This window comes from Staurois parvus, unplaced genomic scaffold (assembly GCF_062004578.1).
Source record: "Staurois parvus isolate SC_StPar_1 unplaced genomic scaffold, SC_StPar_1.0 ptg000017l, whole genome shotgun sequence".
Lineage (NCBI taxonomy): Eukaryota > Metazoa > Chordata > Amphibia > Anura > Ranidae > Staurois > Staurois parvus.
This window is the reverse complement of record NW_028317813.1, coordinates 13,304,874-13,331,112: the sequence shown is the minus strand read 5'-3', so window position 1 is coordinate 13,331,112 and position 26,239 is coordinate 13,304,874. Positions and strand designations below refer to the sequence as shown.

General features: G+C 40.5%; 1 protein-coding gene across 2 annotated transcripts in view; it reads right to left on the bottom strand.

Moving 5' to 3' along the window:
• Positions 1 to 3,249: 3,249 nt before the first annotated feature.
• Positions 3,250 to 26,239, bottom strand: part of ESYT1 (extended synaptotagmin 1) — a 131,789-nt gene continuing 108,799 nt past the window's right edge. For both annotated transcript variants that reach the window (XM_089679978.1, XM_089679984.1), the window contains exons 25-32: positions 19,937 to 20,023; positions 19,702 to 19,842; positions 19,023 to 19,192; positions 16,263 to 16,361; positions 12,045 to 12,176; positions 10,918 to 11,023; positions 10,241 to 10,290; positions 3,250 to 5,243 (exon numbers count right to left, since the gene is read on the bottom strand). In XM_089679978.1, coding sequence (XP_089536104.1) covers positions 5,210 to 5,243; positions 10,241 to 10,290; positions 10,918 to 11,023; positions 12,045 to 12,176; positions 16,263 to 16,361; positions 19,023 to 19,192; positions 19,702 to 19,842; positions 19,937 to 20,023 — 819 coding nt within the window. In that variant the 3' untranslated portion in view covers positions 3,250 to 5,209. The remainder of the gene's footprint in view (positions 5,244 to 10,240; positions 10,291 to 10,917; positions 11,024 to 12,044; positions 12,177 to 16,262; positions 16,362 to 19,022; positions 19,193 to 19,701; positions 19,843 to 19,936; positions 20,024 to 26,239) is intronic.

Here is a 26,239-nt window from a genome sequence, read left to right as displayed (position 1 = left end):
GCAAATTGTAGGAGTGGCTACAGATAGAGCAGGAGAAGGAAGAACCATTTCTTCCCCTTTACTGTGATGAACGAATCTGAAAGTGACGAAGATTTCATCACTTCCAGTTTCAGTCTGTTGTTTACTAGCTAGGCAAGTGTGTGATCAAACTGATCTCAGTTTGATCAGATGCTTTTGAGGGCAGGGGAGAGATCAGGGGTCTAATAGACCCAAAATCTCTCAATAACGAGTACTCAATCACTGCCCATGCTATCACAAGGGTTGGTATTCATAGCAATAAAGTTGATTTGAAAATATTTAAAGAGTCAGTGTAAAATAAGATAAATGTAATTAAAATAAAAAATTTGAATCGCCCCCATCCCCATGCGCTCATGTGCAAATACAAATGCGCATGTAGGTCCCACATGCATATGTAAATGGTGATCGCACATGATTCTAGTGCCAGACCTCTGTTTAACTATAAACTGATAACCTGTAAAGGCTTTTACAGCGTCCCCTATGGCTAATTTAATGTACCATAGTTTGTTGCCATTCCATGGGCGTGCACAATTTTAAAGTATTACATGTTAAGTATCTACTTACTCGGGTATAATGCCATCTTTTATATTTTACAATAAAATGGTGTGCTCACTAAAATTAATTAAAGTGTATTTTTCCCCTGAAAATTTGTGTTTGATAAATCACTGCGCAAATATTGTGTGATATAAAATATTGCAACAACCACCATTTTATTCTCCAGGGTCTTTGCATTCAGAAAATATGTTTAATCATCTAGAGTCACCTATAAGTGACAAAAATCTTTTTTGTACTTTATCTGCACCTTAATACTGTCTTACATAAATGTGTATATATGCTCTAAGTACAATAATTTAGCGCTGCACCCCCCCTTTATGTATATTGACTATTTTGGAGGTTTATACGGTACCTTTTTTGGTGTTCAGCTGCTATTATCTCAATTTATTCAATTTTATTCATTGTTATCATTTTATTTTAAACGCTCACTTATCCTGTGATTTACAGAAAATATATTATGTTTGGGGTTTCTAAGTAATTTTTTTTGCAAGAAGTGCAGATTTTTACATGTACAGTATGTGAGAAATGTCAGAGTTGGCCTGAACAGAATGTGGTTAAACAGGCCTGTTAAGTCTAGAATGTACAGGTGCAACTCGAAAAATTAGAATATCGTGCAAAAGTTCATTTATTTCAGTAATGCAACTTAAAAGGTGAAATTAATATATGAGAGAGACTCATTACTTGCAAAGCAAGATAGCTCAAGCCGTGATTTGTCATAATTGTGATGATTATGGCTTACAGCTCATAAAAACCCCAAATCCACAATCTCAGAAAATTAGAATATTGTGAAAAGGTGCAATATTCTTGGCTCAAAGTGTCCCACTCTAATCAGCTAATTAAGCCATAACACCTGCAAAGGGTTCCTGAGCCTTTAAATGGTCTCTCAGTCTGGTTCAGTAGGAATCACGATCATAGGAAAGACTGCTGACCTGACAGTTGTGCAGAAAACCATCATTGACACCCTCCATAAGGAGGAAAAGCCTCAAAAGGTAATTGCAAAAGAAGTTGGATGTTCCCAAAGTGCTGTATCAAAGCACATTAATAGAAAGTTATGTGGAAGGGAAAAGTGTGGAAGAAAAAGGTGCACAAGCAGCAGGGATGACCGCAGCCTGGAGAGGATTGTCAGGAAAAGGTGTTGGGGACTTTAACAAGGAGTGGACTGCGGCTGGAGTCAGGGCATCAAGAGCCACCACACACAGATGGATGCTGGACATGGGCTTCAAATGTCGTATTCCTCTTGTCAAGCAGCTCCTGAACAACAAACAACGTCAGAAGCGTCTTACCTGGGCTAAAGAAAAACAGACCTGGTCTGTTGCTCAGTGGTCCAAACTCCTCTTTTCTGATGAGAGCAACTTTTGCATCTCATTTGAAAACCAAGGACCCAGAGTATGGAGGAAGAATGGAGAGGCACACACTGCAAGATGCTTGAAGTCCAGTGTGAAGTTTCCACAGTCTGTGTTGATTTGGGGTGCCATGTCATCTGCTGGTATTGGTCCACTGTGCTTCATTAAGTCCAGGGTCAATGCAGCCGTCTACCAGGAGATTTTGGAGCACTTCATGCTTCCTTCCGCAGACGAGCTTTATGGGGATACTGACTTCATTTTCCAGCAGGACTTGGCACCTGCCCACACTGCCAAAAGCACCAAAACCTGGTTCAATGACCGTGGGATTACTGTGCTTGATTGGCCAGCAAACTCGCCTGACCTGAACCCCATAAAGAATCTATGGGGCATTGCCAAGAGAAAGATGAGAGACATGAGACCGAACAATGCAGAAGAGCTGAAGGCCACTATTGAAGCATCCTGGTCTTCCATAACACCTCAGCAGTGCCACAGGCTGATAGCTTCCATGCCACGCCACATTGAGGCAGTCATTGCTGCAAAAGGGGCCCAAACCAAGTACTGAGTACATATGCATACTTATACTTTTCAGAGGCCCGATATTGTTCTATGTACAATCCTTGTTTTATTGATTGCATGTAATATTCTAATTTTCTGAGATTGTGGATTTGGGGTTTTCATGAGCTGTAAACCATAATCATCACAATTATGACAAATCACAGCTTGAACTAACTTGCATTGCATGTAATGAGTCTATCTCATATATTAGTTTCACCTTTTAAGTTGCATTACTGAAATAAATGAACTTTTCCACGATATTCAAATTTTTCGAGTTTCACCTGTAGGTGATATCTCTACTTCAATTAAAGAGTTACTAAGCAGATTTCATTTCGAAATACAAAAACACTTATAATCTTGTGAGACATTACTTTGTGAAAGCATGACAAATGTGTTCACAAATAAGATACAGACCATCTGGTTATGGTTTAAAGAGACCCTGTTGCATTTTTTCTCCATAAAAAGCCATCTTACTCTAAAGAAGACAGTAAATAGCCTTTCTTTCTTTATCCTGCACTGACATGAAGTCAGATGGAGGAACCCATGAGAGCTGCAGCCAAAACAAGGAAATTCAATACTCATGGAAGTGTTGATTTCCCAGCAGATTTCCGGGGACCAGTTCTACTAATCAGAGTAAAGTTCAGCAGCACGGGTACTGGTAAATTTACCGCATTCTTTTTAAAGTGGGGGTTGTAAAAATGAGGCAAAGCAGCTTTGGTGCCATGATAATTATACTGTATAAACTCCAATATGTACAAAACAAACCAGTAACACAAACAACTTTAAAGGGTGACCATTTTATTGAATAGTATGCAACAACGGTCATGAGCATGTACAAGCACATGATTCTACAGGCAGTGCAAAACATTGATTGTCCTTGTAACAGCTACATTTAACATCTTGCTAAAAACAGTTAAAAAATAACAAACATAACAATAAAAGCACACAAATGTCACATTCACTCTTTTGGCTTTTTTTGATTTGCCATTATTTGCAAATACTGACCTAACAACAGGCCTAAAGCATGACTGACTTCACAGCTTTTGATAGGCGACTACAGTTGCCATCCCACGATCAATGTACTAATGGTAAAAGCTGCAGAGTGAAACTTGCCATATTTATTATGTCACAACATAAACACTGATTTGTTATCTCTCTTCTTTAGTATTGTTACTTCCTTCACTTGACTTGATTTTGCATGAAAACATTTACTGTACAAAGAATGTCAGAAACTGAAATGACCAAATATGCTGTGACCGACATAAGTATTAAGTACAATCATCTTCAAGATTGCTCCCTAAAAAAGTTAGATACGACAGGCGGGTTGATTTGATCAGCAAAACAACCCAGCACAATACAATCTGTATTGATGACTGACTTTAAGAAATGAACATTATATTAAGCTGCCTAAAAAGTGCCTATTAACATGCTGTCCCAATCTGAACTAGGTAATAAAAGTTGTTGACTATCAGTCTAGAAGTATGACGATCCACTGTAGCACAGCACACAGGTTTTATTCAGACACTTCATTAAGGCCGCACAGTGGAATAGGAATGTATACCTTTTAACTAACCAATCCTGATGAAGGAGTGTCGATGTGCAGTTTCGTTTCACTAAATCTTGCATACTGTATACATACAATGCTTCAGCTGTCTCATAGCTGGCAGGTGATCCAGACAAGACAGACTTGGCTCTAACCTAGATGCTACAAAAGTACTATAATGACTTGCTTAACTACAGCATGCAAACTATGGTTTGACTAGTAGGCCAATATTAAGAAAATTGCCAATACTGAATCTATACATTTCAGATGGCATTTTCAGTTTAAACTTGTTAGGATGTAATTAGCAGCAATGATTCATGACTGGTAAAAGATGGAATGTTTTAGCACTTTTTTCTGCTTTGGGGGAGGGGGGGGGAGCATAGTTTTGGAATTACTTGAGTCACATAATCTTGCCTGTCAATGGTTGCCTTAAATAGAGAGCAAGTTTGTGCCACAAGAGATACATACACACAAATAAAAAAAAACCAAAACCTTCACAAATCTGATGCTAAAATTTAAAAAAGCCTAAAATTGACAATTAAAATAGTAAACAGGAATGGCTATAACAAACATGTATAAAACAGGCATACTGACAGCATAAGGCCTTAAAAGGTAAAAAATAAATCCAACTATAGACATCTTTGGCTCGGTATAATGAGGAGTTTCTAAGCAGCAAGCCAGAATGTAAGAATGATTCTGAAAAGCATGATTCTGGAAAGAAAATGGTAAGAGTACCAGTAAAATAATACTTTCTTCTACATAAAAGCCAACACTAGCTTTGCAAGTGTGTGCTTGACATCTATAAAAGCAGCACTTGCTGAGCTATATCAGATATCTTACTCCACCAGTAATATAGCTATGCAGAAACACAGGGACTAGGAGTGGAGGAAGGGCAGCACTCGCCAACAGTGCCAAGATATATCATTTTACACTGTTTCAGTTATTATGCAGCATTGGCCCTCGTTATGCTTGCAGTGTCTATTGCTTGGCTACATAGTGGACCCCACAAGATCTAGCGATGTCACTCTCTTACATGTCTTTTTGTTTAAATAGTGAAATGCCAGTGAAGTGTTTCTTTGTCATCCCGCTGTTATCTCTGGAGACTAGATGGGACGGAAGCAGTGCGGGATTCAGCAGGTAATGTCTCCGGGAGGGGATTCATGGCTCACGTTCTTCTCAGTATCACAGAAAATGATTAGACGCTGGTCCTGTCACTCTTCAACTCATACCTGCCAGGAGACCAGTTTGTTAGAAGAGAAAACTTTGCTGAGGTCATCACAAAGCCATCATTACATGTAAGAGTAGAGAGCCAAAATTGTATAGACTAGCATATTCTTTTTATATGTAAAATTGTACCTTACAGACAAACTAACCAGAAAAGGGAAATATTCTATATTAAAGAGTCAGTTGACCATCAAAACTGAGACTTTGTTGGTGAGATATCACCACCTGTTGTAGCCATTATCAGGGGTTACCACTGTACCTTTATTTATTTATTATAAAAATGATATATTTGTTATAGGTGGAGCCTGGTAGACTAGGCCAGCCCCTGGTTTATTTTATGTCTCCAATGAGGAGATTTCCTACCAAACATTCTTGACTTACTTTGTGTCCACCTGGAAATTTGGGGTGTGTCCACCAGCTCCTGTTGCATTGTTAATCATATTAACTAATGAGAAACTCCAGGAGGGAGAGTTATGGCCACAACAGATATGCAGACAAATCTCCCACTAGTAAATTTCCAGGAGATAAAATAAATTGCCAAGTGGATTAACGTCAAGTGATTGTAAACATTTGTTTTTTTCTTAAATTGCAAACGTTATACTTATCTGCTCTATGGTTTTGCACAGAAAAGCTCAGATCCTCCTCTTCTAGGGTCCCCCGCTGATGCTCCTGGCTCCTCCCTCTTCTGAGTGCCCCCATAGCAAGCAGCTTGCTATGGGGGCATTTGTGCGTGCTCGCTCCCAAACTGGCTGTGTGTGTCCATAGACACACAGACTGCTGCTCGGCCCCACTCCCATTCCCTTCTCACTGGCTGTGATTGACAGCAGTGGGAGCCAATGAGGAGAGACAGAGCCTCGCATATCGCTGGATCAAGATTTGGCTCAGGTAAGTATAGGGGGGGGGGGTTGAGGATGCATACTGAATGTTTTGGGTTTTTTTGACCTTAATGCAGAGAATGCATTAAGGTAATGCACCTTCAGCCATTAGAAACTTTCACTATCTACCTGAAGGCTTCTGAAAAGGGCAATCTGGGCTATAAAACAGTCTTTTAGCCCCAGTCAAGTGACTTTGCCAAGTCTGCTGTGAGCAGGAGGAAGCTCTTCTCACCAAGTGATCATACTACAAAAGGACTAACTTTACAGAAAGTGATAAAGCAAGATGAAGCAGTAGGAGCTGATCTATGTCAAACATTTGTGAACACAGCCAAGAACTGCCTAGGCACCAGGATTTACATGATCGTGTCAACACTGAGTCACCATATCAGTCCAGGAAGTATATGATGACCCTGGATGATGCTTGGACAAAGATGGCCCCGTCCTTATGGAGAGAAAGGTTATTTGTAGGGACAGTACTGTGAGCTCTGTGAGAGGCAATACATGTACGTGTTATCCTTACACATTACTTGCTATACATGCACTTACGGAAAAGTACAGTGCATCCAGAAAGTATTCACAGCGCTTAACTGCCATATATTGTTATGTTACAGCCCTCTTCCAAAATGGATTAAATTCATTTTTTCCTCAACATTCTACAAACAATACCCCATAATGACAACGTGAAAGAAGTTCGTTTTGAAATTTTTGCAATTTATTAAAAGAGAAAACGAAAAAAACCACTTGTACATAAGTATTCACAGCCTTTGCTCAATACTTTGTTGAAGCACCTTTAGCACCAATTACAGCCTCAAGTCATTTTGAGTATGATGCTACAAGCTTGGCACATCTATTTTTGGGCAATTTCCACCATTATTTTTTGCAGTATCTCTCAAGCTCCATCAGGTTGGATGGGGAGCGTTGGTGCACAGCCATTTTCAGATCCCTCTAGAGATGATCAATTGGGTTCAAGTCTGGGCCACAACAGGACATTCACAGAGTTGGCCACTCCTTTGTTATGTGGGCTGTGTGCTTATGGTCGTTTTCCTGTTGAAAGATGAACCGTCACCCCAGTCTAAGGTCCAGAGCGCTCTGGAACAGGTTTTCGTCTCTATACATTGCTGCATTCATCTCTCCTTCGATCCTGACTAGTCTCCCAGTTCCTGCCGCTGAAAAACATTGCCACAGCATGATGATGCCACCACGATGCTTCACTGTAGGGATGGCATTGGCCAGTGTTTTGTTTCTCATAGTCTGAGAGTCCCTCCGATGCCTTTTGGCAAACTCCAGGCGAGCTGCCATTAGTCTTTTACTGCGGAGTGGCTTCCGTCTGGCCATTCTACTATACAAGCCTGATTGGTGCAGTGTTGCAGAGATGGTTGTTCATCTGGAAGGTTCTCCTCTCTCCACAGAGAAATGCTGCTCTTTCAGAGTGACCATCAGGTGCTTGGTTACCTCCCTTGTTAAGGCCCTTCTCCCTCAATCGCTCATTTTGGCCGGGCGGCCCGCTCTAGGAAGATTCCTGGTGGTTCCAAACTACTTCCATTCAAAACTGCAGACTTTTTTCTGTACCCTTCCCCAGATCTGTGCCTTGATACAATCCTGTCTCGGAGGTCTACAGACAATTCCTTGGACTTCATGGCTTGGTTTGTGCTCTGACATGCACTGTTAACTGTGGGACCTTATATAGACAGGATTATGCCTTTCCTAATCATGTCTAATCAACTGAATTTCCCTCAGGTGGACTCTAATCAAGTTGAGGAAACATCTCAAGGATGATCAGTGGGAACAGGATGCACCAGAGCTCAATTTTGAGTGTCATGGCAAAGGCTGTGAATACTTATGCACATGTGGTTTTTTTTTCGTTTTTTATTTTTAATAAAATGCAAAGATTTCAAAATGAACTTCTTTCACTTTGTCATTATGTGGTATTGTTTGTAGAATGTTGAGGGAAAAAAATTAATTTAATCCATTTTGGAAAAAGGCTGTAACATAACAAAATGTGGCAAAAATTAAGTGCTGTGAATACTTTCTGGATGCACTGTATATTTGCTGCTGGATCCACTTTAAGGCCTAAGTGCAGTCAAAATCACAAACAGAAAAATCAGCATGAGGAACATAACTTACAGTCAGTAGGTAGGATATGTCCCTTCTGTTGAGGAAAATCTTCCTCCGTCCTGCCCAACGCTGTAATCTTCCAGTATGGCAGGGATGAACACCACTAAGAGGGTGCCACAGGTTTCATCAAGACAACCTTGGAATATGCAGTTGAGTTTTGGGCACTAATTCATAAAAAGAACATTGGGGAACTGGAGAAAGTACAGAGAAGGCCAACCAAACTGATAAGAGGCATGAAGGAGCTCAGCTATGAGGAAAGATTACAAGAACTGAATTTATTCTCTCTTGAGAAGAGGAGATTAAGGGGAGATATGATCAACATGTATAAATACATCAGTGGTTCATATAGTGAACTCTGTGTAGAGCTATTCACCCTGAGGTCATCACAGAGGACAAGGGGGCACTCTTTACGTCTGGAGGAAAAGAGATTTAATCTCCAAATATGGAAAGGTTTCTTCACAGTAAGAGCTGTGAAAATGTGGAATAGACTCCCTCAAGAGTTGGTTCTGGCCAGCTCAGTGGATTCCTTTAAAAAAGGCCTGGATTCTTTCTTAGATACATAGAATATAACTGGATACTAACAGTTATAGGTAAAGTTGATCCAGGAAATATCTCATTGCCTCTCAGGTGATCAGGAAGGATTTTTTTTCCCCTGCAGGTGCAAATCATTATCATTCATCCAGCATAGACTGATTCCATCTGCAGTAGAGCTTCTATGAATGGTGGATGGGACTGGCATGGTCAGGATGTATTAACCCCCATTGCAAAGGACAATTGGGTGGAGTGGGGGGGGCAGGCTGGAGGAGGATTTTCACTTACTGAAGGGGAAGCAGCACAAGAAACACATCCTACTGGCTTTACGTTATGTCCCTTGTGCTGATTTTTCTGTTTGTGATTTTGATTGCACATAGGCTTTAAGAAAATGAGAACTACAGCATGTCCATGAAGCAAAAATATCTCTGTATGCCATAGCTATACTTTGTCAGAACACCACATCAGTGTGCTATTCATAGTTTTTCAAATAAAAAAGTAATTATATTATTGAAAACCTTTATTCTTCATGCATTAATATATCCTAAACTATCTTAACATTTCCTGCATTCCTATATATACATCTCAGTGTTACAGTTACAACCAGTCAGAAATCTGAAATTCCAACTTGGGGATAAACAGAAAACGTTGATCCCCCAAAGCGGCCTATGAATAAAAAAAAAAAAAAAAAAAGCAGCTCCTGCTTCCATGCTCATATGATCTCCAGTGCTGTCTCCTGCAGGCACACTCCATCCATAGTCCAGTGATATTTACATTCTGAGCTGAATGAAACCCAGGGTCATTCAGCCTACTTACTGTGAGCCCATTGTGTCAAGGCTCTGCTCCCTGCCCTGGACTCAAAGGAGAATGGTGACCATTACATAGTGTCGTTCTGTGCAGCATTTACAAATCTGGCCACCACTGGAGGTAGAAGAAGTCAGAGGCCCTGTGACATCACCGTACTGAACCGAATCTGCGGGGGGTGCTCCAAAGAGAAGGGGAGCTAGTCTGGAACTAGGCTTTAAAAAGTGAAAACCTTCACTGCAGTGAAGAAATCAATTTATATTGTAAAAATATATACTTGCAAAAAATACAGTATGTACTATGCATCAGTAAACTATATTAACAAATTGTCCTTAGGGCTCACTCCAGGTCTGTGTAGTTGGTTTTGGCCTAGTATTAGCAATTGGGTAGAATGTACACCCAATTCCAAATTTATCTGACTTTTTTTTTTATTTCTATTTTTTTATAGTATTGCATGAGTACATTTAGTAGCTTTTATTTATTTATCTTAATGAAGCATCCTGCTTTTTTTCAATTTTTCAATATTTTTTTTATTAATGAGAGCTTAAACCTGATTTGTCACTATGGGCATTGTGTTGTTCTGCAAGTTTCTGCCAGTGAAAGAAAGGTCTCAGCTTTTCTTAGGTAGACTATAATGTTGACAGAACATGAAGAATGGCATACTGTTAGACACTTACCACTGGTTGATGCCTTTTGACAAGTCCACCTGAGAGAGGTCAATAATAACCTGCAATAAAACGAAGATACCCAAGCATTAAAGGCACACTCTAGTCATACATTAAGCCTTTCATGGCATACCAGGACTAGACCCTACCTGCTCAGGGCTCCATCCATTGGCTGCAAGCACTGATTGGTTTCTAGACCAGTTCCTAGACTGGCTTCTGTCGGACAGGCTGCTGTACACACGGGCCGAATGTCGGCCGGTTTCTGTTGAACTGGCCAATATTTGGCCATGTGTACCAGTCTTTAGGACAGACTCTGTTTCCTCTCATTAACACACAATGCAGACAGATAGCTTTTAAATCTTTAACCATTTGCTAGGACAGTGTTTAAATCTAATTTACAATGGATAATGAGATTTGCTAGTACAGTACAGACAATTTTAATTATGACAAACACAGCTCCCTGACCCTCTCATAAACAGAACTAGGCAGGATTTTTCAGAGCTACAGTTATCGGAAACAAGCATTAAAAATGGTGAGCAGCAATATTTATATTTGTTACATGTTCTCATTCACAAAATAAAGTAGTGATATCCCAATTTGGCTGCTAAAGTAGAATAGACTTTAAGGTTCAGTTCTACAAACATTTATTCAAGAGGATCTGCCTGGTCATCATTTTGTAGTGATTTTACCTTTCCGATCAGCTCTTTTTCCCTGGACATGAAGGACACACTATTTTTCACAGATATCTCCAGTTTCCTCTTTGTGGCTTCCTCTAAAGGAATCTCCCATTCTAATCTACAATCACAAGAATAAATATTCAGTACATTATTTATCAGTACTACTAATGTATGCACAATACAGACAATTACAGATAAACTTTTAAAGTGTTACTAAACCTGCATCAGTAAAATAAGTCTGTATATGCAGTAAAGAATGCTTGTTATAAACACTGTAGAACCTAAGGGGATAATTCTCCACATTGTGTAAAAAAGCTGATTGATTTTGTCTTCTCTGATCCTCCCCTTCTCCTACTGCCCCCAAACCATCTGCTGACAGTACAGAGCTCTAGGAGTCACTCTGCACATGCTCAGTTTAGCGTATATTGCTAGAGAGGTTTTTTATTATCTTTGGGAGGGTGCATGTGATCAGCACAGGGCCAATCAGCACTGTGCAGACAGAGGGTTATGCACCCTCATAGGACACTCAGAACAGAATGAACACTCCTCCTACAAACGTTAACCAATGCTCAGCTGGACACTGATAGAAGTCACAAGACTGCTATATACTGCTGATGAGAAAAGGTATTTAGCAATTTATATTTACTAAAATAATTGCATTTCCATGTTCTGTGTACTGTGATAGACTGGATATAATGAATGCAGGATCCTGGGTTTAGTAACACTTTGAGCTACATCAGAGGGAGTCTCCTGTAAGTCTTGTTTTTATAAAATTTGTAAGTGTTTAAGCACTACATCCTAACTTGTAATGAAAATGTATATTAACAGACATTATAAGTAAAAATGCAATAAAATACTAAACAAGATATAATAAATGAATTAAAAAGGTAGTACAAAAAAAAAGGTTTAAGCAATCATGCAAGTAGTTGCTATGACTGCGTCCCAACTACTTTTTCATTAAGTCAGGTAGAGTGCTCCTGTTCATGGGAATTCAGCAAGTTGTCCAATCTCCACTTACTGCATGTCAATGGTACAGCACCGCTATCCCCCTTACACTATATATAAAACTACACCAGGTATAGTAGGAATTGAACCATTAGTTGGTTAATAATGGGTCACTCTATTATGAATGTACTTACTTCTCATTGAACTCAGGATTCGTAGTTCTTTTCTTCACACTGGTTTTACGCTTTGTGGCCCGGTTTTTATCAGGCACCAACAGGACAGACAAGTAAGGATCGGGGAGCTCCTTAGAACCAACGTTTAAATTCCTACAAAAATAGGGCATTATAATACAAGGTCATTTACAGTATAGAATTCATAGACATTTGGGCAGCTTTTTTAAGAACACATGTATAATGAAGACAGTAAGCAATTAGGCAATAAACAAAGCTTTAATTATTGCTGTATAGTATTATGTAAAGGATATGTAAAATAAAAATGTGGGACTTGAAGTGAGGTGCAGGGGCAGCGGGAGAGGAGATAATGAGCTACAGACAGAGGAAACCTGACAAGTGTCATTACAGCCAGCAGATCTCACATTGTTTCTCTCTCCTTGTTTTGTTGCTTATCTGCAGCATTGTCTTTTCCTAACACAAGTGCTGTGCCAGTCACACTTTTCTCTCCTTCAAGAGAGGCCTAGTGCTGCTATGACAACATCTGCACTAGTAGTTTAAGCTGGCCATACATGGATCCAAATGTGGCTAGTTCAGCAGGGACCAGCCAAATTTTCATCCATCTATGGCCATTCTTGTTCGAAAGGAGTTGATCTTATGATTGACTCCTCTTGAACATGTTTGTTGGTATATTTTCATTTGATCAGCACTTGCAGTCAATGGGTTGCAGCGTTGATCAGTGTATTCTGACAGCGAGGACTCCTTTGCCTTCAGAATACAATAGCACAGCAGGGAGGATTCCTTCATCTATCTTGAATGTGTGGATAGGGGAATCCATTCTCATCTATGGCCAGCTTTAGTACTAAATATACTGCTGTGCCTCCCCCATCCTTCTCTCTTCTTAAAATTTGGACACCATAAAGAGACTCTTAAGACACAATGTACTTTGTTTTCTGTGTTAACCAACCCACCTTTATCTTTTTCAATTTTATGTACTGTATATCTTATGATCGGTATGTACTTCTTTTTTTATTTCACTGTATGCACAACACAAATGTTCTTTGTATTGTTTATAAATCCAATAAACAATACCTGTTAAAAAATGTATTGCTGTGAAGGCAGAGGGTAAAGAAAGCAGGTATTGCAATTAGTTCTAAAAGTGATGAACATTTTAGTCTATTTATGAAGCATCATACATAAAATGTATGTAAAACCCAACAACGAACTTCTGTTATTTGCTCCATTCTGCTCTGTTAAATATACAATCGAATGTGTTTTGTGATATAGCTACAGTTGCAAGAAAAAGTATGTGAACCCCTTGGGATTACGTGGAGTTTTGCATGAATTGGGCATAAAATGTGCTCTGAACGTCATCTAAGTCACAACAATAGAAGAACACAGTCTGCTGAACATAATACTACACAAACATTAGATGTTTCCATGGTTTAATTGCACATAACATGTAAACATTCACAGTGCAGGGAGGAAAAAGTATGTGAGGCCCTAGCTTAATGACTTCTCCCAGAGCTAATTAGAGCCAGGAGTGAGCCAACCTTGACTCCAATCAGTGTGATGATATTGGATGTGTTGCTGACAGCTGTCCTGCCCTTAAAAAACACACACCTGTTTTGGGTTTACTGGTTTCAAGAAGCACTGTCTGATGTGAACCATGCCTCGCAGAAAAGAGCTCTCAGAAGACCTACGATCAAGAATTGTTGACTTGCATGAAGCTGGAAAGGGTTACAAAAGTATCTCAAAAAGCCTTGATGTTCATGTGTCCACGGTAAGACAGACTGTCTACAAATGGAGAAAGTTTAGCACTGTTGCTACTCTCCCTAGGCGTGGTCGTCCTGTAAAAATGACTGCAAGAGCACAGCGCAGAATGCTGCATGAGGTAAAGAAGAATCCCAGAGTGTCAGCTAAAGACCTACAGAAATCTCTGGCACATGCTAACATTTTTGTTGACACATCTACAATAAGGAAAACATTAAACAAGAATGGAGTACATGGGAGGACACCACAGAGGAAGCCATTGCTGTCCAACAAGAATATTGCAGCACGTTTGAAGTTTGCAAAAGAGCACTTGGATGTTCCACAGCACTACTGGCAAAATATACTGTGGACAGATGAAACCAAGATTGAGTTGTTTGGGAAGAACACACAACACTATGTGTGGAGAAAAAAAGGCACAGCACACCAACATCAAAACCTCATCCCCACTGTAAAACATGGCGGAGGGAGCATCATGGTTTGGGGCTGATTTGCTGCCTCAGGGCCTGGACGGATTGTTGTCATTGATGGGAAAATGAATTCCAGAGTTTATCAAGACATTTTGCAGGAAAATGTACGACCATCTGTCTGCCAACTGAAGCTCCGCAGAGGATGGGTGATGCAACAGGAGAATGACCCAAAGCATACAAGTAATTCAACAAAACAATGGCTGCAACAGCACAGAATACACCTTCTGGAGTGGCCCAGTCAGAGTCCTGACCTCAACCCGATTGAAATGCTGTGGCATGACCTTAAGAGAGCGATTCACACCAGACATCCCAAGAATATTGCTACACTGAAACAGTTTTGTGAAGAGGAGTGGTCCAAAATTACTCCTGATCATTGTGCAGGTCTGATCTGCAACTACAGGAAACGTTTGGTTGAGGTTATTGCTGCCAAAGGAGGGTCAACCAGTTATTAAGTCCAAAGGTTCACATACTTTTTCCTCCCTGTACTGTGAATGTTTACATGTTATGTGCAATTAAACCATGGCAACATCTAATGTTTGTGTAGTATTATGTTCAGCAGACTGTGTTCTTCTATTGTTGTGACTTAGATGACGTTCAGAGCACATTTTATGCCCAATTCATGCAAAACTCCACGTAATCCCAAGGGGTTCACATACTTTTTCTTGCAACTGTATATCAGATCCTTCCTGTGTCCTGTGCTTCCTTCCTGTATTACGTACAGGAGCCTAATTAGCCATACCAGTTCTTAACTTTGGACACAGAATTAGTCCCTAGGTTGTAGAGAACAGGATATGGGAAGATTTGAATAGTTTAGCAAATTGCAGCTAGACAAGGCTGACAACACTCTGTCCACAAAAATACTGTGTGCATCAGGTCACAATAGGACATTTCTGACAGAATGACAGGTAGTTTTCTGTACCTGCAGGGTCTTTAAAGGGATAAAACACATGCAGTACATCTGCACAATATCTGCATATGTTTTCTTGCCCTGACATACATTTTAAAAGCCAAATTCTATCTTGGACAAAAATACAAATAGCTGGATCTCCCAGCAGATGGTAAAAATAAAAAAAAGCAGCTCTGGCATTTATAAACACCTTCTCTTTGGTGCTGTCCCCTGCAAACTTATGTGCTAACGGATTCAATGCCAGTCTTCCTACAGGTTGAATGACATCCAGCATCATTTGATTTGCTTTGTGTGAGTCCAGGAGGTCCAGGATCTGTCCCCTACCCTGGACTTACAAGAGAATGCCACAGAGAGCAGAGTCACATCATTAAATGGTGCTACACTCTGCAGCATTTAGGATCAACACACCTCCAGAGAAAGATGAGGGCAAAGGAGATCTGTGATGTCACTCTACTAAACCAAAGACAGATGGAAAAAATGGCAAGTATAGTCACTAATTTTTTTTAAGGCTGCGGAAGTGCTCCAATAGAGACAAAGGGAGAGGGCCTAGTGAGTCTAGACTTGAGCTTTAAGGCCAGAGCTACACACGTTGTTTTAGTATCTTAACTAGCAATTCCTAGTGATATTAGTAATGCAAACACACAGCACAAATGGCTCTCTATGGCATAAGCTACACAAGGAACCATTTGTTCATTCAGTTTGGTGACTCTTCAAAAATGTGTCCTTGTAGAGCCAGGTTAATATTCATTCACTCTTAGTATCTACAGGGACACCAAGCAGCTTTGCAAATATAACCTCTGACCTCAGCTGTTTCTTTAACTAAGATATGAGATATGTAATTATAGAACTAGACCACATGTTGGCTGAAAGTCAACAGCGAGTGGAGTGAAGACCATTATGTTTCAAGCAATCCAGTAACAGAAATAAGAACAAAATTTCCTTACAGCTGAAGTGGAATAAAAAAATCCTTTTTAAAGTTCACACAATTAACTGCCTCAGCAAAATAATACATTCAGTGGTAAATATATAAAAATCATCATAGCCATTTGCTTGGCATAGATGTATTTAGTTACGACAAGCAGATGTTTTTCTTACCTGCAGCTGTGCATCACTGCCAAAAGCTTCCCCTCCTTTGCTGGGTAATACACTGTCACATGCAGCTGACCTACATTAAAAGCTGCTGGTTCCAGATCACTGTGGGAAAAGATTACAAATGGAAATTGTTTTCATGCTGGTACTGTATCAGTTATTATTCTACTAAAGTCCATGCCAGGCCTTAAAATTTAAAGGAGGGAACCCTTCATGCAGAAACATGGGGAACTCACCCCTCCTTCAGGAGCCAAGTCTTCTTAGCACAGGGATTTGTAAACATAAAGTCTGCTTACAGCACCACTGCGGTTAAAATCTGGTATTGCAATTCAACCATCAAATACAATGGTTCCATGTGGGAAAAATTTATTTCATTGGTTGTACTCCTTTCCACTCAAGCTGCAAAAAAACCCTTTTTATTTACGGTACATATTTGGGTTGTGAGAACCCCTCCAAGTTACTATACAGATGGACCCCATTAGGTGAGTCACTAGAAAACCAGGACAGCAATCTCTCAAATAAAAGGAATTTTGACTTACCTGTAAATACCATATCTTGGGGTACAGTACAGGGTAGAGGCAAAATAGTCAAAGACCCAGAGTCATAAATTTTATACCTTCAGGGATTGGACATTGCCAAAGCTTTCAAGGACATGCCCCCTGGGAACATCACCTATAACCCTACCCCTTTCTGTATTTCCTCAGTTTTGCAGCAAGCAGTGCAGAGTAACCAAGGAATGCAAGATAGTGTGTCCGGTGTCCTGTCCTGCACTCCAAGATATGGAATTTACAGGTGTTAAAATTTCTCTTATCTTAATTGTACAGCACAGGACACGGGCAAAGTATTCATATACCCTGGGACGCCCCCAAGCAATAAATGAGAGGTGGGCAACAACAGGGCAAACAGAACTGTGCTAACAGGTCCAACAACAACAAAGGTCAACACACCCAAATTCACATTGCCACTGCAGGAATCTTGTGGCAGAAAGCTGCATCCACACAAGATTGGACATCTACTTGGTAGAACTCTGAAAAGGTAGGAACAGAGGAGCAGGTGGCAGCCTTACAAGCTGGGCTACTGAGGCCTGGTGCTGGAATGCTCAAGAAATTCTCACCGATCTAGTAAAAGTGCAGAAAGAGATTTATCCTTGACAGTGTAAGCTCTTGCAATCTGATTTCTTATCCATCGAGCAATGGTGGACTTGGAAACAGGCTGTCCCACTTCGAGATTCTGAGGACAGGCTAAATAAGGAATCTGTCTGATCAAAGCTGTTATTTTGAGGTAGGCTCTTATGGCTCTGACAACAGCCCAGGCAGTGAACAGAAATTTGGGTACTTTGGAGCAGAGCATAACGATGGAAGGACAATGTCTTCACTGAGGTAGAAGACTGATACCACCTTAGGAAGAATGATAGTCTTGGGTGTAAAATTACCTTGTCACTGTGAATGTTAATGGGGAGCTTGGCTTTCACCGGTGACAATGTTCCCCGGACCGTGAGGGATTAGAGCACTCCTACCTAGACTGAAAGACTGGCATCTGTTATCAGAATATTGGGTAAGCGTGTCTGGAAGGAGTACACAGCAACCCAGGTGTAGATTGTCCTGTAGCAAAGTGAATACATTCCAAATATTGCCCTGGTTTTACTTCAAGATATATGATGACCCCGTGTTACCTGTCCATAATGCTGGCCTGTATATAGAGTCCAGGCTTTGCCCATGACAGGGGACATATCTGGGTTCCATAGGGATAGACCACAGCCCTGGACCTGTATATCATCCTGCAGCTGGCTACTCGTGCTGCAGGTGGCTAGGTGACAGTGTGCCTAAAGCAACATTACGGGTCATCCCCAGAGTGTGGGGTTTAGATACGGCTCCCAAGGTTTTACAGCAGTTGAGCTGATACTGCTTCTATCTATGCTATTAGAAGGCAGTGAAGGAGATGACTGAAGACTTGATTGAAGAGTCTGAAGATAAAATGATCAGCTAGAGTGATTTCTCTATATATGAAGAATAGGTCCATCACCTTAGTACACTAGTAAAAAACCAAACGCTCATGAAATGGGGTAGGGTTATGAAGGAGGCACCCAGGAGGCATGTACATGACAGCTCTGCCAGTGTCCAAGCACCTGAAAGTATAAGCCTATAACTCAGGGTCTGGAATACTTCACGTGTCCTTTAATGTACGAGTAAGATAACTTTACTGGTTATAGACAAATAAATCTCTCATCAACATCTATAAGAACTGCCCTTTCTAGTTATGATCATTGAACTGCCTAGCCCACCTCAACTTTTACTTTTTCGACAACTGAGATTACTTTCTTTCAGCACATGCCTGAAAGGATCATTCTTCTTTCTGAGAAGAACAATCCATGATCACACAAAAATTGGCAGTGCAAAGAGACCCTAAAAGTTTATTACTACAGTTATCAGTCAAGGACACCAAGTTTGAATGCTCCATTAAAGATCACCCACTGAACCAGATTCTCTGACTATTCATAAAGCAGTTTCGACCACAATCAAGAGGAGTGGGGCTTATTGTGAGTTGGGTGTAGCCTATTCCAGGGGATAACTGCTGCCTCAGGCAGAGATATTGTCAACTTAACATGTATAATTCTCCACCAAATATATTAAATACAAGTTATATGTTTTATTTTATAAAGAATTAATAAATTTAGTTCAGTTAATCTTATCCAATAAGGCGCTCATCCACGCCCCATTTTAATTTAGTCTCCCCTAGGTTCACCAACATAAAGAAAAGGGTACTTGCCTGTTTGTGTAGGGCAGTCTTTGTCTCAGGTCTCCTGCAGAGAGGTCTTCATGGTCCACAGCAGACTCAAGGTTAAATTCTGTTTTAACAGGGCTAGGAGGTCTAGGAGGGTCAGAGGACTTAAAACTAAGAGCATTGAGTTCAGGGCTGACATTGGGTGAGGCCAGAATCTGCAACACATTATTTGATTAGAGAATAAGATGTATTGTACTGTTTCTTTTAGTAATGTTATATTGTACGTTGAAGGAAAACTTTGTCGACAGATCCTGTAATTAACAGATTTACCAGTTACTTAATAGCAAAACAAATCTAAGGTCTTGCTCAGATGGACACTGGCATCCATACTGCATGCAGGAGGCATTTGTTTTGGCATCTGTCCTCAGCTGTGTATAGTCTATGGAAGCGGAAGCTGTCAAATTTTAACATGCGCCTGTGTATGTGCTGCCACTGTGTCTGCATCCACTTTCATAGGCTGCCTGCACGCAGCTGAGGGAAGGATGCTAAAACAAATACCTGATGCATGTGTTATAGAGAAAAAAAAAAAGCTACACAAAGTCATCCTGACTGTTGATGGTGTCCAGGTCTGTCAAACCAAATAAGTAGTAATTAGCAGCATACACCAAAAAAATTGAATGAGAGAGTAATTTCTTGAAATTTAGATTGATAATCATCCACTCACCCTCATCTGAGCTCTCATGAGAAGTTCGCCTCCAGATGAATTCAGAGGGAACCAGCCATCAACAGTGAAACAATCAGCAGTTAGAAGATCAGACAGTGGCATTGTCAAAGATCCCAAGGACTTACTGGCCTCATCCCGCACCTTTAACAAAACACAAAAATATAAATGTCGGTGATTGACAAAGTAAAACTGAAGACATTCAGAACTGTACTAAACAAGCAAGCGTCATACTCACATTAATCTGCAGTACTTCAGAATTGGGATTCTTGACAAGGAATATGAACTTTTCTTCCCAGACTGGACTGCTACTTTTTGATGTGACCTGATAAAGTGAAGCACACACCATTCACTAACAGAAATAAAGAAAAAGCAGGCAGCTGGAATTCATCTGTGACTTTATCAGCTGGATCTGTCTGATTAACATCTAGCCTACAGGGCACTTATACCCCCTTCCTGCCCAGGCCAATTTTCAGCTTTCAGCGCTGTCACACTTTGAATGACAATTGCGCAGTCATGCAACACTGTACCCATATGAATTTTTTATCTTTTTTTAAACAGATAGAGCTTTCTTTTGGTGGTATTTAATCACCTCTGGGTTTTTATTTTTTGCTAAACAAACCAAAAACCACTGAAAATTTAAAAAAAAAAAAAAAGTTTCTTAGTTTTTGTTATAAAATTTTGTAAATAAGTGATTTTTCTCCTTCGCTGATGTGCGCTAATGAGGCTGCAGTGATGGGCACTGATAGGTGGCACTGATGAAGAGGCACTGGTAGGCAGCACTGATGGGAATTGACAGGCATCACTGATGGGCACTGAAAGGCAGCACTCATATATGGCACTGATAGGCGGCACTGATAGGTGGCACTGACTGGCACTGATAGGTGGCACTGATAGGCAGCACTAATGGGCACTGATAGGCGCCACTGATTGGCAGCACTGATAGGAGGCAATGACTGGCATTGATAGGTGGCACTGACTGGCACTGATAGGTGACACTGAAAGGCAGCTCAGATGGGCATTGATGTGGCATTGATGTGCACTGGTAGACACTGATATGTGGCATTGATGTGGCACTGATGGCCACTGGCAGGTGGCATGGATGAGCACTGACTGATGGACACTGACAGGTGGCACTGCTGGGGCTACAATGATCATCAGGGCACACTGATCATCAGTGCACATGTCCCCTCTGAGGAATGCCGATTACCAGCTCTCCTCTCCTCTCGAGCTGTCAACGTGACAGCTCGTGAGGAGAGAAATGCAGATAAGCGGCATTTCCCTATTTACATGCGATCAGCTGTGATTGGACACAGCTGATCACATGACTGAGCCAACATCTTCGTCTCATTCCGTTGATCGGTGATCCATTGTGTCCGAGGGACACAGCGCACCACCGATCACCACGTGCCCCCAGAGCTGCGCATGCGCGGTTAGAATGGGAGGACGTCATAAGGCGTCCTCCCAAAAGGAGAGAACCGCCTTGTGCCCGTCATTACCTTATATGGCGGGCGGGAGGCAGTTAAGCAAAAACACTCTATACATTGATTTAAAATGCAAACCATGTTCCTGAAAGCCAGATACCGTTTGCTCTGCACCTAGACTTTAGGTTATATGAAGGAGCTCTGAAGCAGTAATCTACGAATGAGAAACAAAAGGTACCTTCTTCCTCAAAATAATTATATTTGATAATGTTAACAATCATATGAAATCAAGGCTAGGTCCATTTTATGGCTGCATGTAATTAGGAACAGTAAGTTGTTCCCCTTATGGCGTACACCTCTGTTTCCCAACCACAAGTTTCTGGACAGCTGCAAGCCTTTTATTGCTGGCCACTGGACAAATAGCCGAGAAGGGATATGAATGAATAGTTTTTTGATTATTTATTCTTTAATGTCCAAGTTATTGTAGAACAATGTTTTTTTCTATTTTAATCACAATGGTATTTCATATAACACATCTGGTTCTTACTGTAAAAATGTTTGCCAAAAAGTTTAGAAGATGAAAGGGGTTGAAAATCATTGGCTTAGATAGCCTACAGTTCTCTAGTAGTTGATCGAGTTAAGCTGGCCATAGATGGATCGAAAATCGGCAGATTCAGCAGGGACCGGCCCAATTACAATCCATGTGTGGATTGTTAAATTAACTTTTGTTGAAGGGCCTTGTTGGAAAACAATGTGTATTCTGACAACAGAAAGTCCCACTGTCAGCATACAATGTACCAGTTGGGAAGGGGGGAATTCCTTTATCCACTTTGCTTGTGTGGATGGAGGAATCCATTTTTTGCTTTCATTCACGCTGGCTGAAGGAAAAAAAAGAAACTGTTCATGTCCAGCTTTAGTATTTAAAGTGTCTCCACATCTATCTCATTTCCTTGGTCTCTGTAGTCTGGTTTTGCACTGAAAACTGCACAATAAATACAATAATATTTAGAGAGCTAACCAATATCCTTCCTTAAAAACCAAATCAAGAGTTGATTTTCTCTTGTGTTTTTGCTAGTATCTTTGTATTTGATGCTGCTGACCATTTTCTTCTCTTAAAAAGTCTCCAACCAGTTGGCATTCATGTAACTGCCCTCTTATGGATGTACAGTGAAGGAAATAAGTATTTGATCCCCTGCTGATTTTGAATGTTTGCCCACTCACAAAGAAATGATCAGTCTAAAAATCGAATGGTAGGTGTATTGCAACACTGAGAGATAGAATAGCAACAAAAAATTCAAAAGAAATGCATATCTAAACAAATTATGCACTTATTTGCATGTTCATCAGGGAAATAAGTATTTGATCCCCTATCATTCAGCAGGATTTCTGGCTACCAGGTGTCTTTCATACAGGTAACAAGCTGAGATTAGAAGTAGTCTCTTAAAGAGAGTGCTGCTTATCTCATTTTGTTACCTGTATAAAAGACACCTGTCCACAGAAGCAATCAAACAATCAGATTCCAAACTCTCCACCATGGCAAAGACCAAAGAGCTGTCCAAGGATGTCAGGGACAAGATTATAGACCTACACAAAGCTGGACTGGGCTACCAAACTATCGCCAAGCAGCTTGATGAGAAGGTGACAACAGTTTGTGCAATCATTTGCAAATGGAAGCAACACAAAACAACTGTCAGTCTCCCTAGGTCTGGTGCACCATGCAAGATCTCACCTCATGGAGTGTCACTGATCATGAGAACAGTGAGGAATCATCCCAGAACTACACGTGAGGATCTTGTCAATGATCTCCAGGCAGCTGGGACCACAGTCACCAAGAAAACAATTGGTAACACACTACACCGACAAGGATTGAAATCCTGCAGTGCCTGCAAGGTCCCTCTGCTCAAGAAAGCACATATCCAGGCCTGTCTGAAGTTTGCCACTGAACATCTGAATGATGCAGAGGAGGACTGGTTGAAAGTGCTGTGGTCAGATGAGACCAAAATTGAGCTCTTTGGCATCAACTCAACTCGCCGTGTTTGGAGGAGGAATGCTGCCTATGACCCCAAGAACAGCATCCCAACTGTCAAACATGGTGGTGGAAACATTCTGCTTTGGGGGTGTTTTTCTGCTAAGGGGACAGGACACCTCAACAAAGGGACGATTGACGGGGCAATGTACCGTCAAATCTTGGGTGAGAACCTTCTACCCTCAGCCAGGGCATTGAAAATGGGTCCTGGATGGGTGTTCCAGCATGACAATGACCCAAAACACACAGCCAAGGCAACAAAGGAGTGGCTCAAGAAGAAGCACATTAAGGTCCTGGAGTGGCCTAGCCAGTCTCCAGACCTTTATCTGATTGAAAATCTGTGGAGGGAGTTGAAAGCTCGAGTCGCCAAACATCAGCCACCAAACCTTAATGACTTGGAGAGTATCTGCTCCACCTGAGATCTAATCCCTCCTGAGATGTGTACAAACCTGGTGGCCAACTACAGGAAACGTCTGACCTCTGGGATTGCCAACAAGGGATTTGCCACCAAGTACTAAGTCATGTTTTGTGAAGGGGATCAAATATTTACTTCCCTCATGAACATACAAATCAGTGCATAATTTGTTAGACGTACATTTCTTTTGAATTTTTTGTTGCTATTCTGTCTCTCAGTGTTACAATACACCTACCATTCGATTTTTAGACTGATCCATTCTTTGTTAGTGGGCAAACATTCAAAATCAGCAGGGGATCAAATACTTATTTCCTTCACTGTAATTTTCAACAAAGCAGTCTTTCTGAAAGGTTCCGCATGCTTTTCCACTCCTGTGTATGTTGGTATACTCCCAATACTTTATCTACCCCAGCATGCTAAGTAAACTGATCTCTACCAAAACCTCCAACACCAGCTGTATTCAGATAATGCCCAAATCCACATGTCCATTTTAACACTCATTTTTAACTACCTCTTAGTCATCTATTTGTGCATGCCTGAACAGTACCTAAAGTTTACCCTGGACAAAACTGAGCTATTTATGTTCCATATTTTACAGTCAAAGCCTTACCTCGCTATCTGTAAAAGGCACAATTATTCAACCAACCTGATCTTTCAGCTCAACGTGGCCAATTACACTGTTCAACAGGTAAAAAGTTTTGGGCATAAAATTAGCTAATCTTACATAATTTTGGGGTGCTGAAAACGAAAATGACCCTAAAAAATGTTGATTGGCTCTAGTTTCCATGATATATTCACCCATCTAATGACGTAAGCCATTCAAAATTATGATGCAACTTCAGCTGCATATTGCGCAATTGATACTGGTGACCAATAGAAAATTGCATGTATACTGAGATGATGCAATATTAGCCTTTAATTGCATCACTTCACTGCATAAAAGCTGCAGTATCTGTAGCTGATTGTAGTTCGTCTTTACATTTCGTTTTATACTTATATAGGCTACTCAGTAATGCCTCAAACTTGTGTGAATAAAGCAGATAATTTCTGCTATATCTGCGGTGAAATAACTTTTATCTCACAAAAAAGGAGGATAACAGGAATGATTAAGAAAGCCTACAACTTGTATTTTGGCTGCAAGATAGGAGACCAGGACAAGAGCTGGGCACCACATATATGCTGCATTTCTTGTGGGACGGCACTGGAGCAATGGTTGAATGGAAAAAAGGCATCTATGCCTTTCGCTGTGCCAATGATTTGGAGAGAGCCAACAGATCATGTTAGTAATTGTTACTTTTGTATGGTGCCTCCAATTGTAAAAGGGCTAAATAAGAAGAAAAAGTTATCTGTGCACTATCCAAATATTCCATCGGCAATACGTCCAGTTCCTCATGGAGAGGGGCTACCAATTCCTAAAGCACCAGAATCCTTCGTGGTTGAGTCAAGTGAGGAAGAACCTGAAGCGTGTAGTCACGTGCAGTTGTAAGAGATAGCCCTTTCCTCGAATACAAGAGAAAAGCCAAGAGAAGCAAAACCGACACAAACTGAAGACAAAACTAGTGAGAATCCTAAGTATTAAAATGATTAAACTTAGCTTATGGCTATAATTTTTCTTGGTAATCCTATGCAATATATTATGCCATTTAGGCTTTGTTATGTAGTCAATATCACTTGCTTTATATTTGTGGAAAGACATCTATCTATATAATTATTGTGCATTATGTAGTCATTACGCCTATAGTAGAAAACTTTCCGTTTACAGAAAAACTAGAGCCAATTGACAAATTTCATTGTTATATTTGAACTCAGAATGTGAAATTCATTAAGAAATGGATCCTTTTGTTTCCAAAACTGGCAAAAAATAAAAATTTGTTGAACAGTGTTATCACTGCACACACTCAGTGAATGACAAATCTCTGCATAACAATTACTCCCACATAAGCTCATTTTCCCCATGATATGAACTTTAAGTCAAAAGCCTGAGATGTTTCGATCCATATACAGTTGTGTTCAAAATAATAGCAGTGTGTTGAAAAAAAGTGAATAAAGCTCCAAATCCTTCTAATAGCGTTTATTTCCATACACACAAATGCATTGGGAACACTACACATTCTATTCCAAATCAAAACATGAAGAGAAATATATCAAATTTGTGTTGTTCCTCTAAAAAAATTGAAGAAAAGTGAATATTAGACTGTTCAAAAAAGTAGTAGTGTTTGTATTCTTCTTTACAAACTCAAACATTCACTATATAAACTGAAAAATGTTTGAAGATTTTGCTTTCCTTTGAATCACTTAATATTTAGTTGTATAAGCACTGTTTCTGAGGACTGCTGTACATCTGTGTTGCATGGAGTCAACCAACTTCTGGCACCTGTGAACAGGTATTCCAGCCCAGGATGATTGGACTACATTCCACAGTTCTTCTCTATTTCTTGGTTTTGCCTCAGAAACTGCATTTTTGATGTCACCCCACAAGTTTTCTATTGGATTAGGATCCGGGGATTGGGCTGGCCACTCCATAACGTCGATCTTGTTGGTCTGGAACCAAGATGTTGCATGTTTACTGGTGTGTTTGGGGTCGTTGTCTTGTTGGAACACCCATTTCAAGGGCATTTCCTCTTCAGCATAAGGCAGCATGACCTCTTCAAGTATTCTGATGTATTCAAACTGATC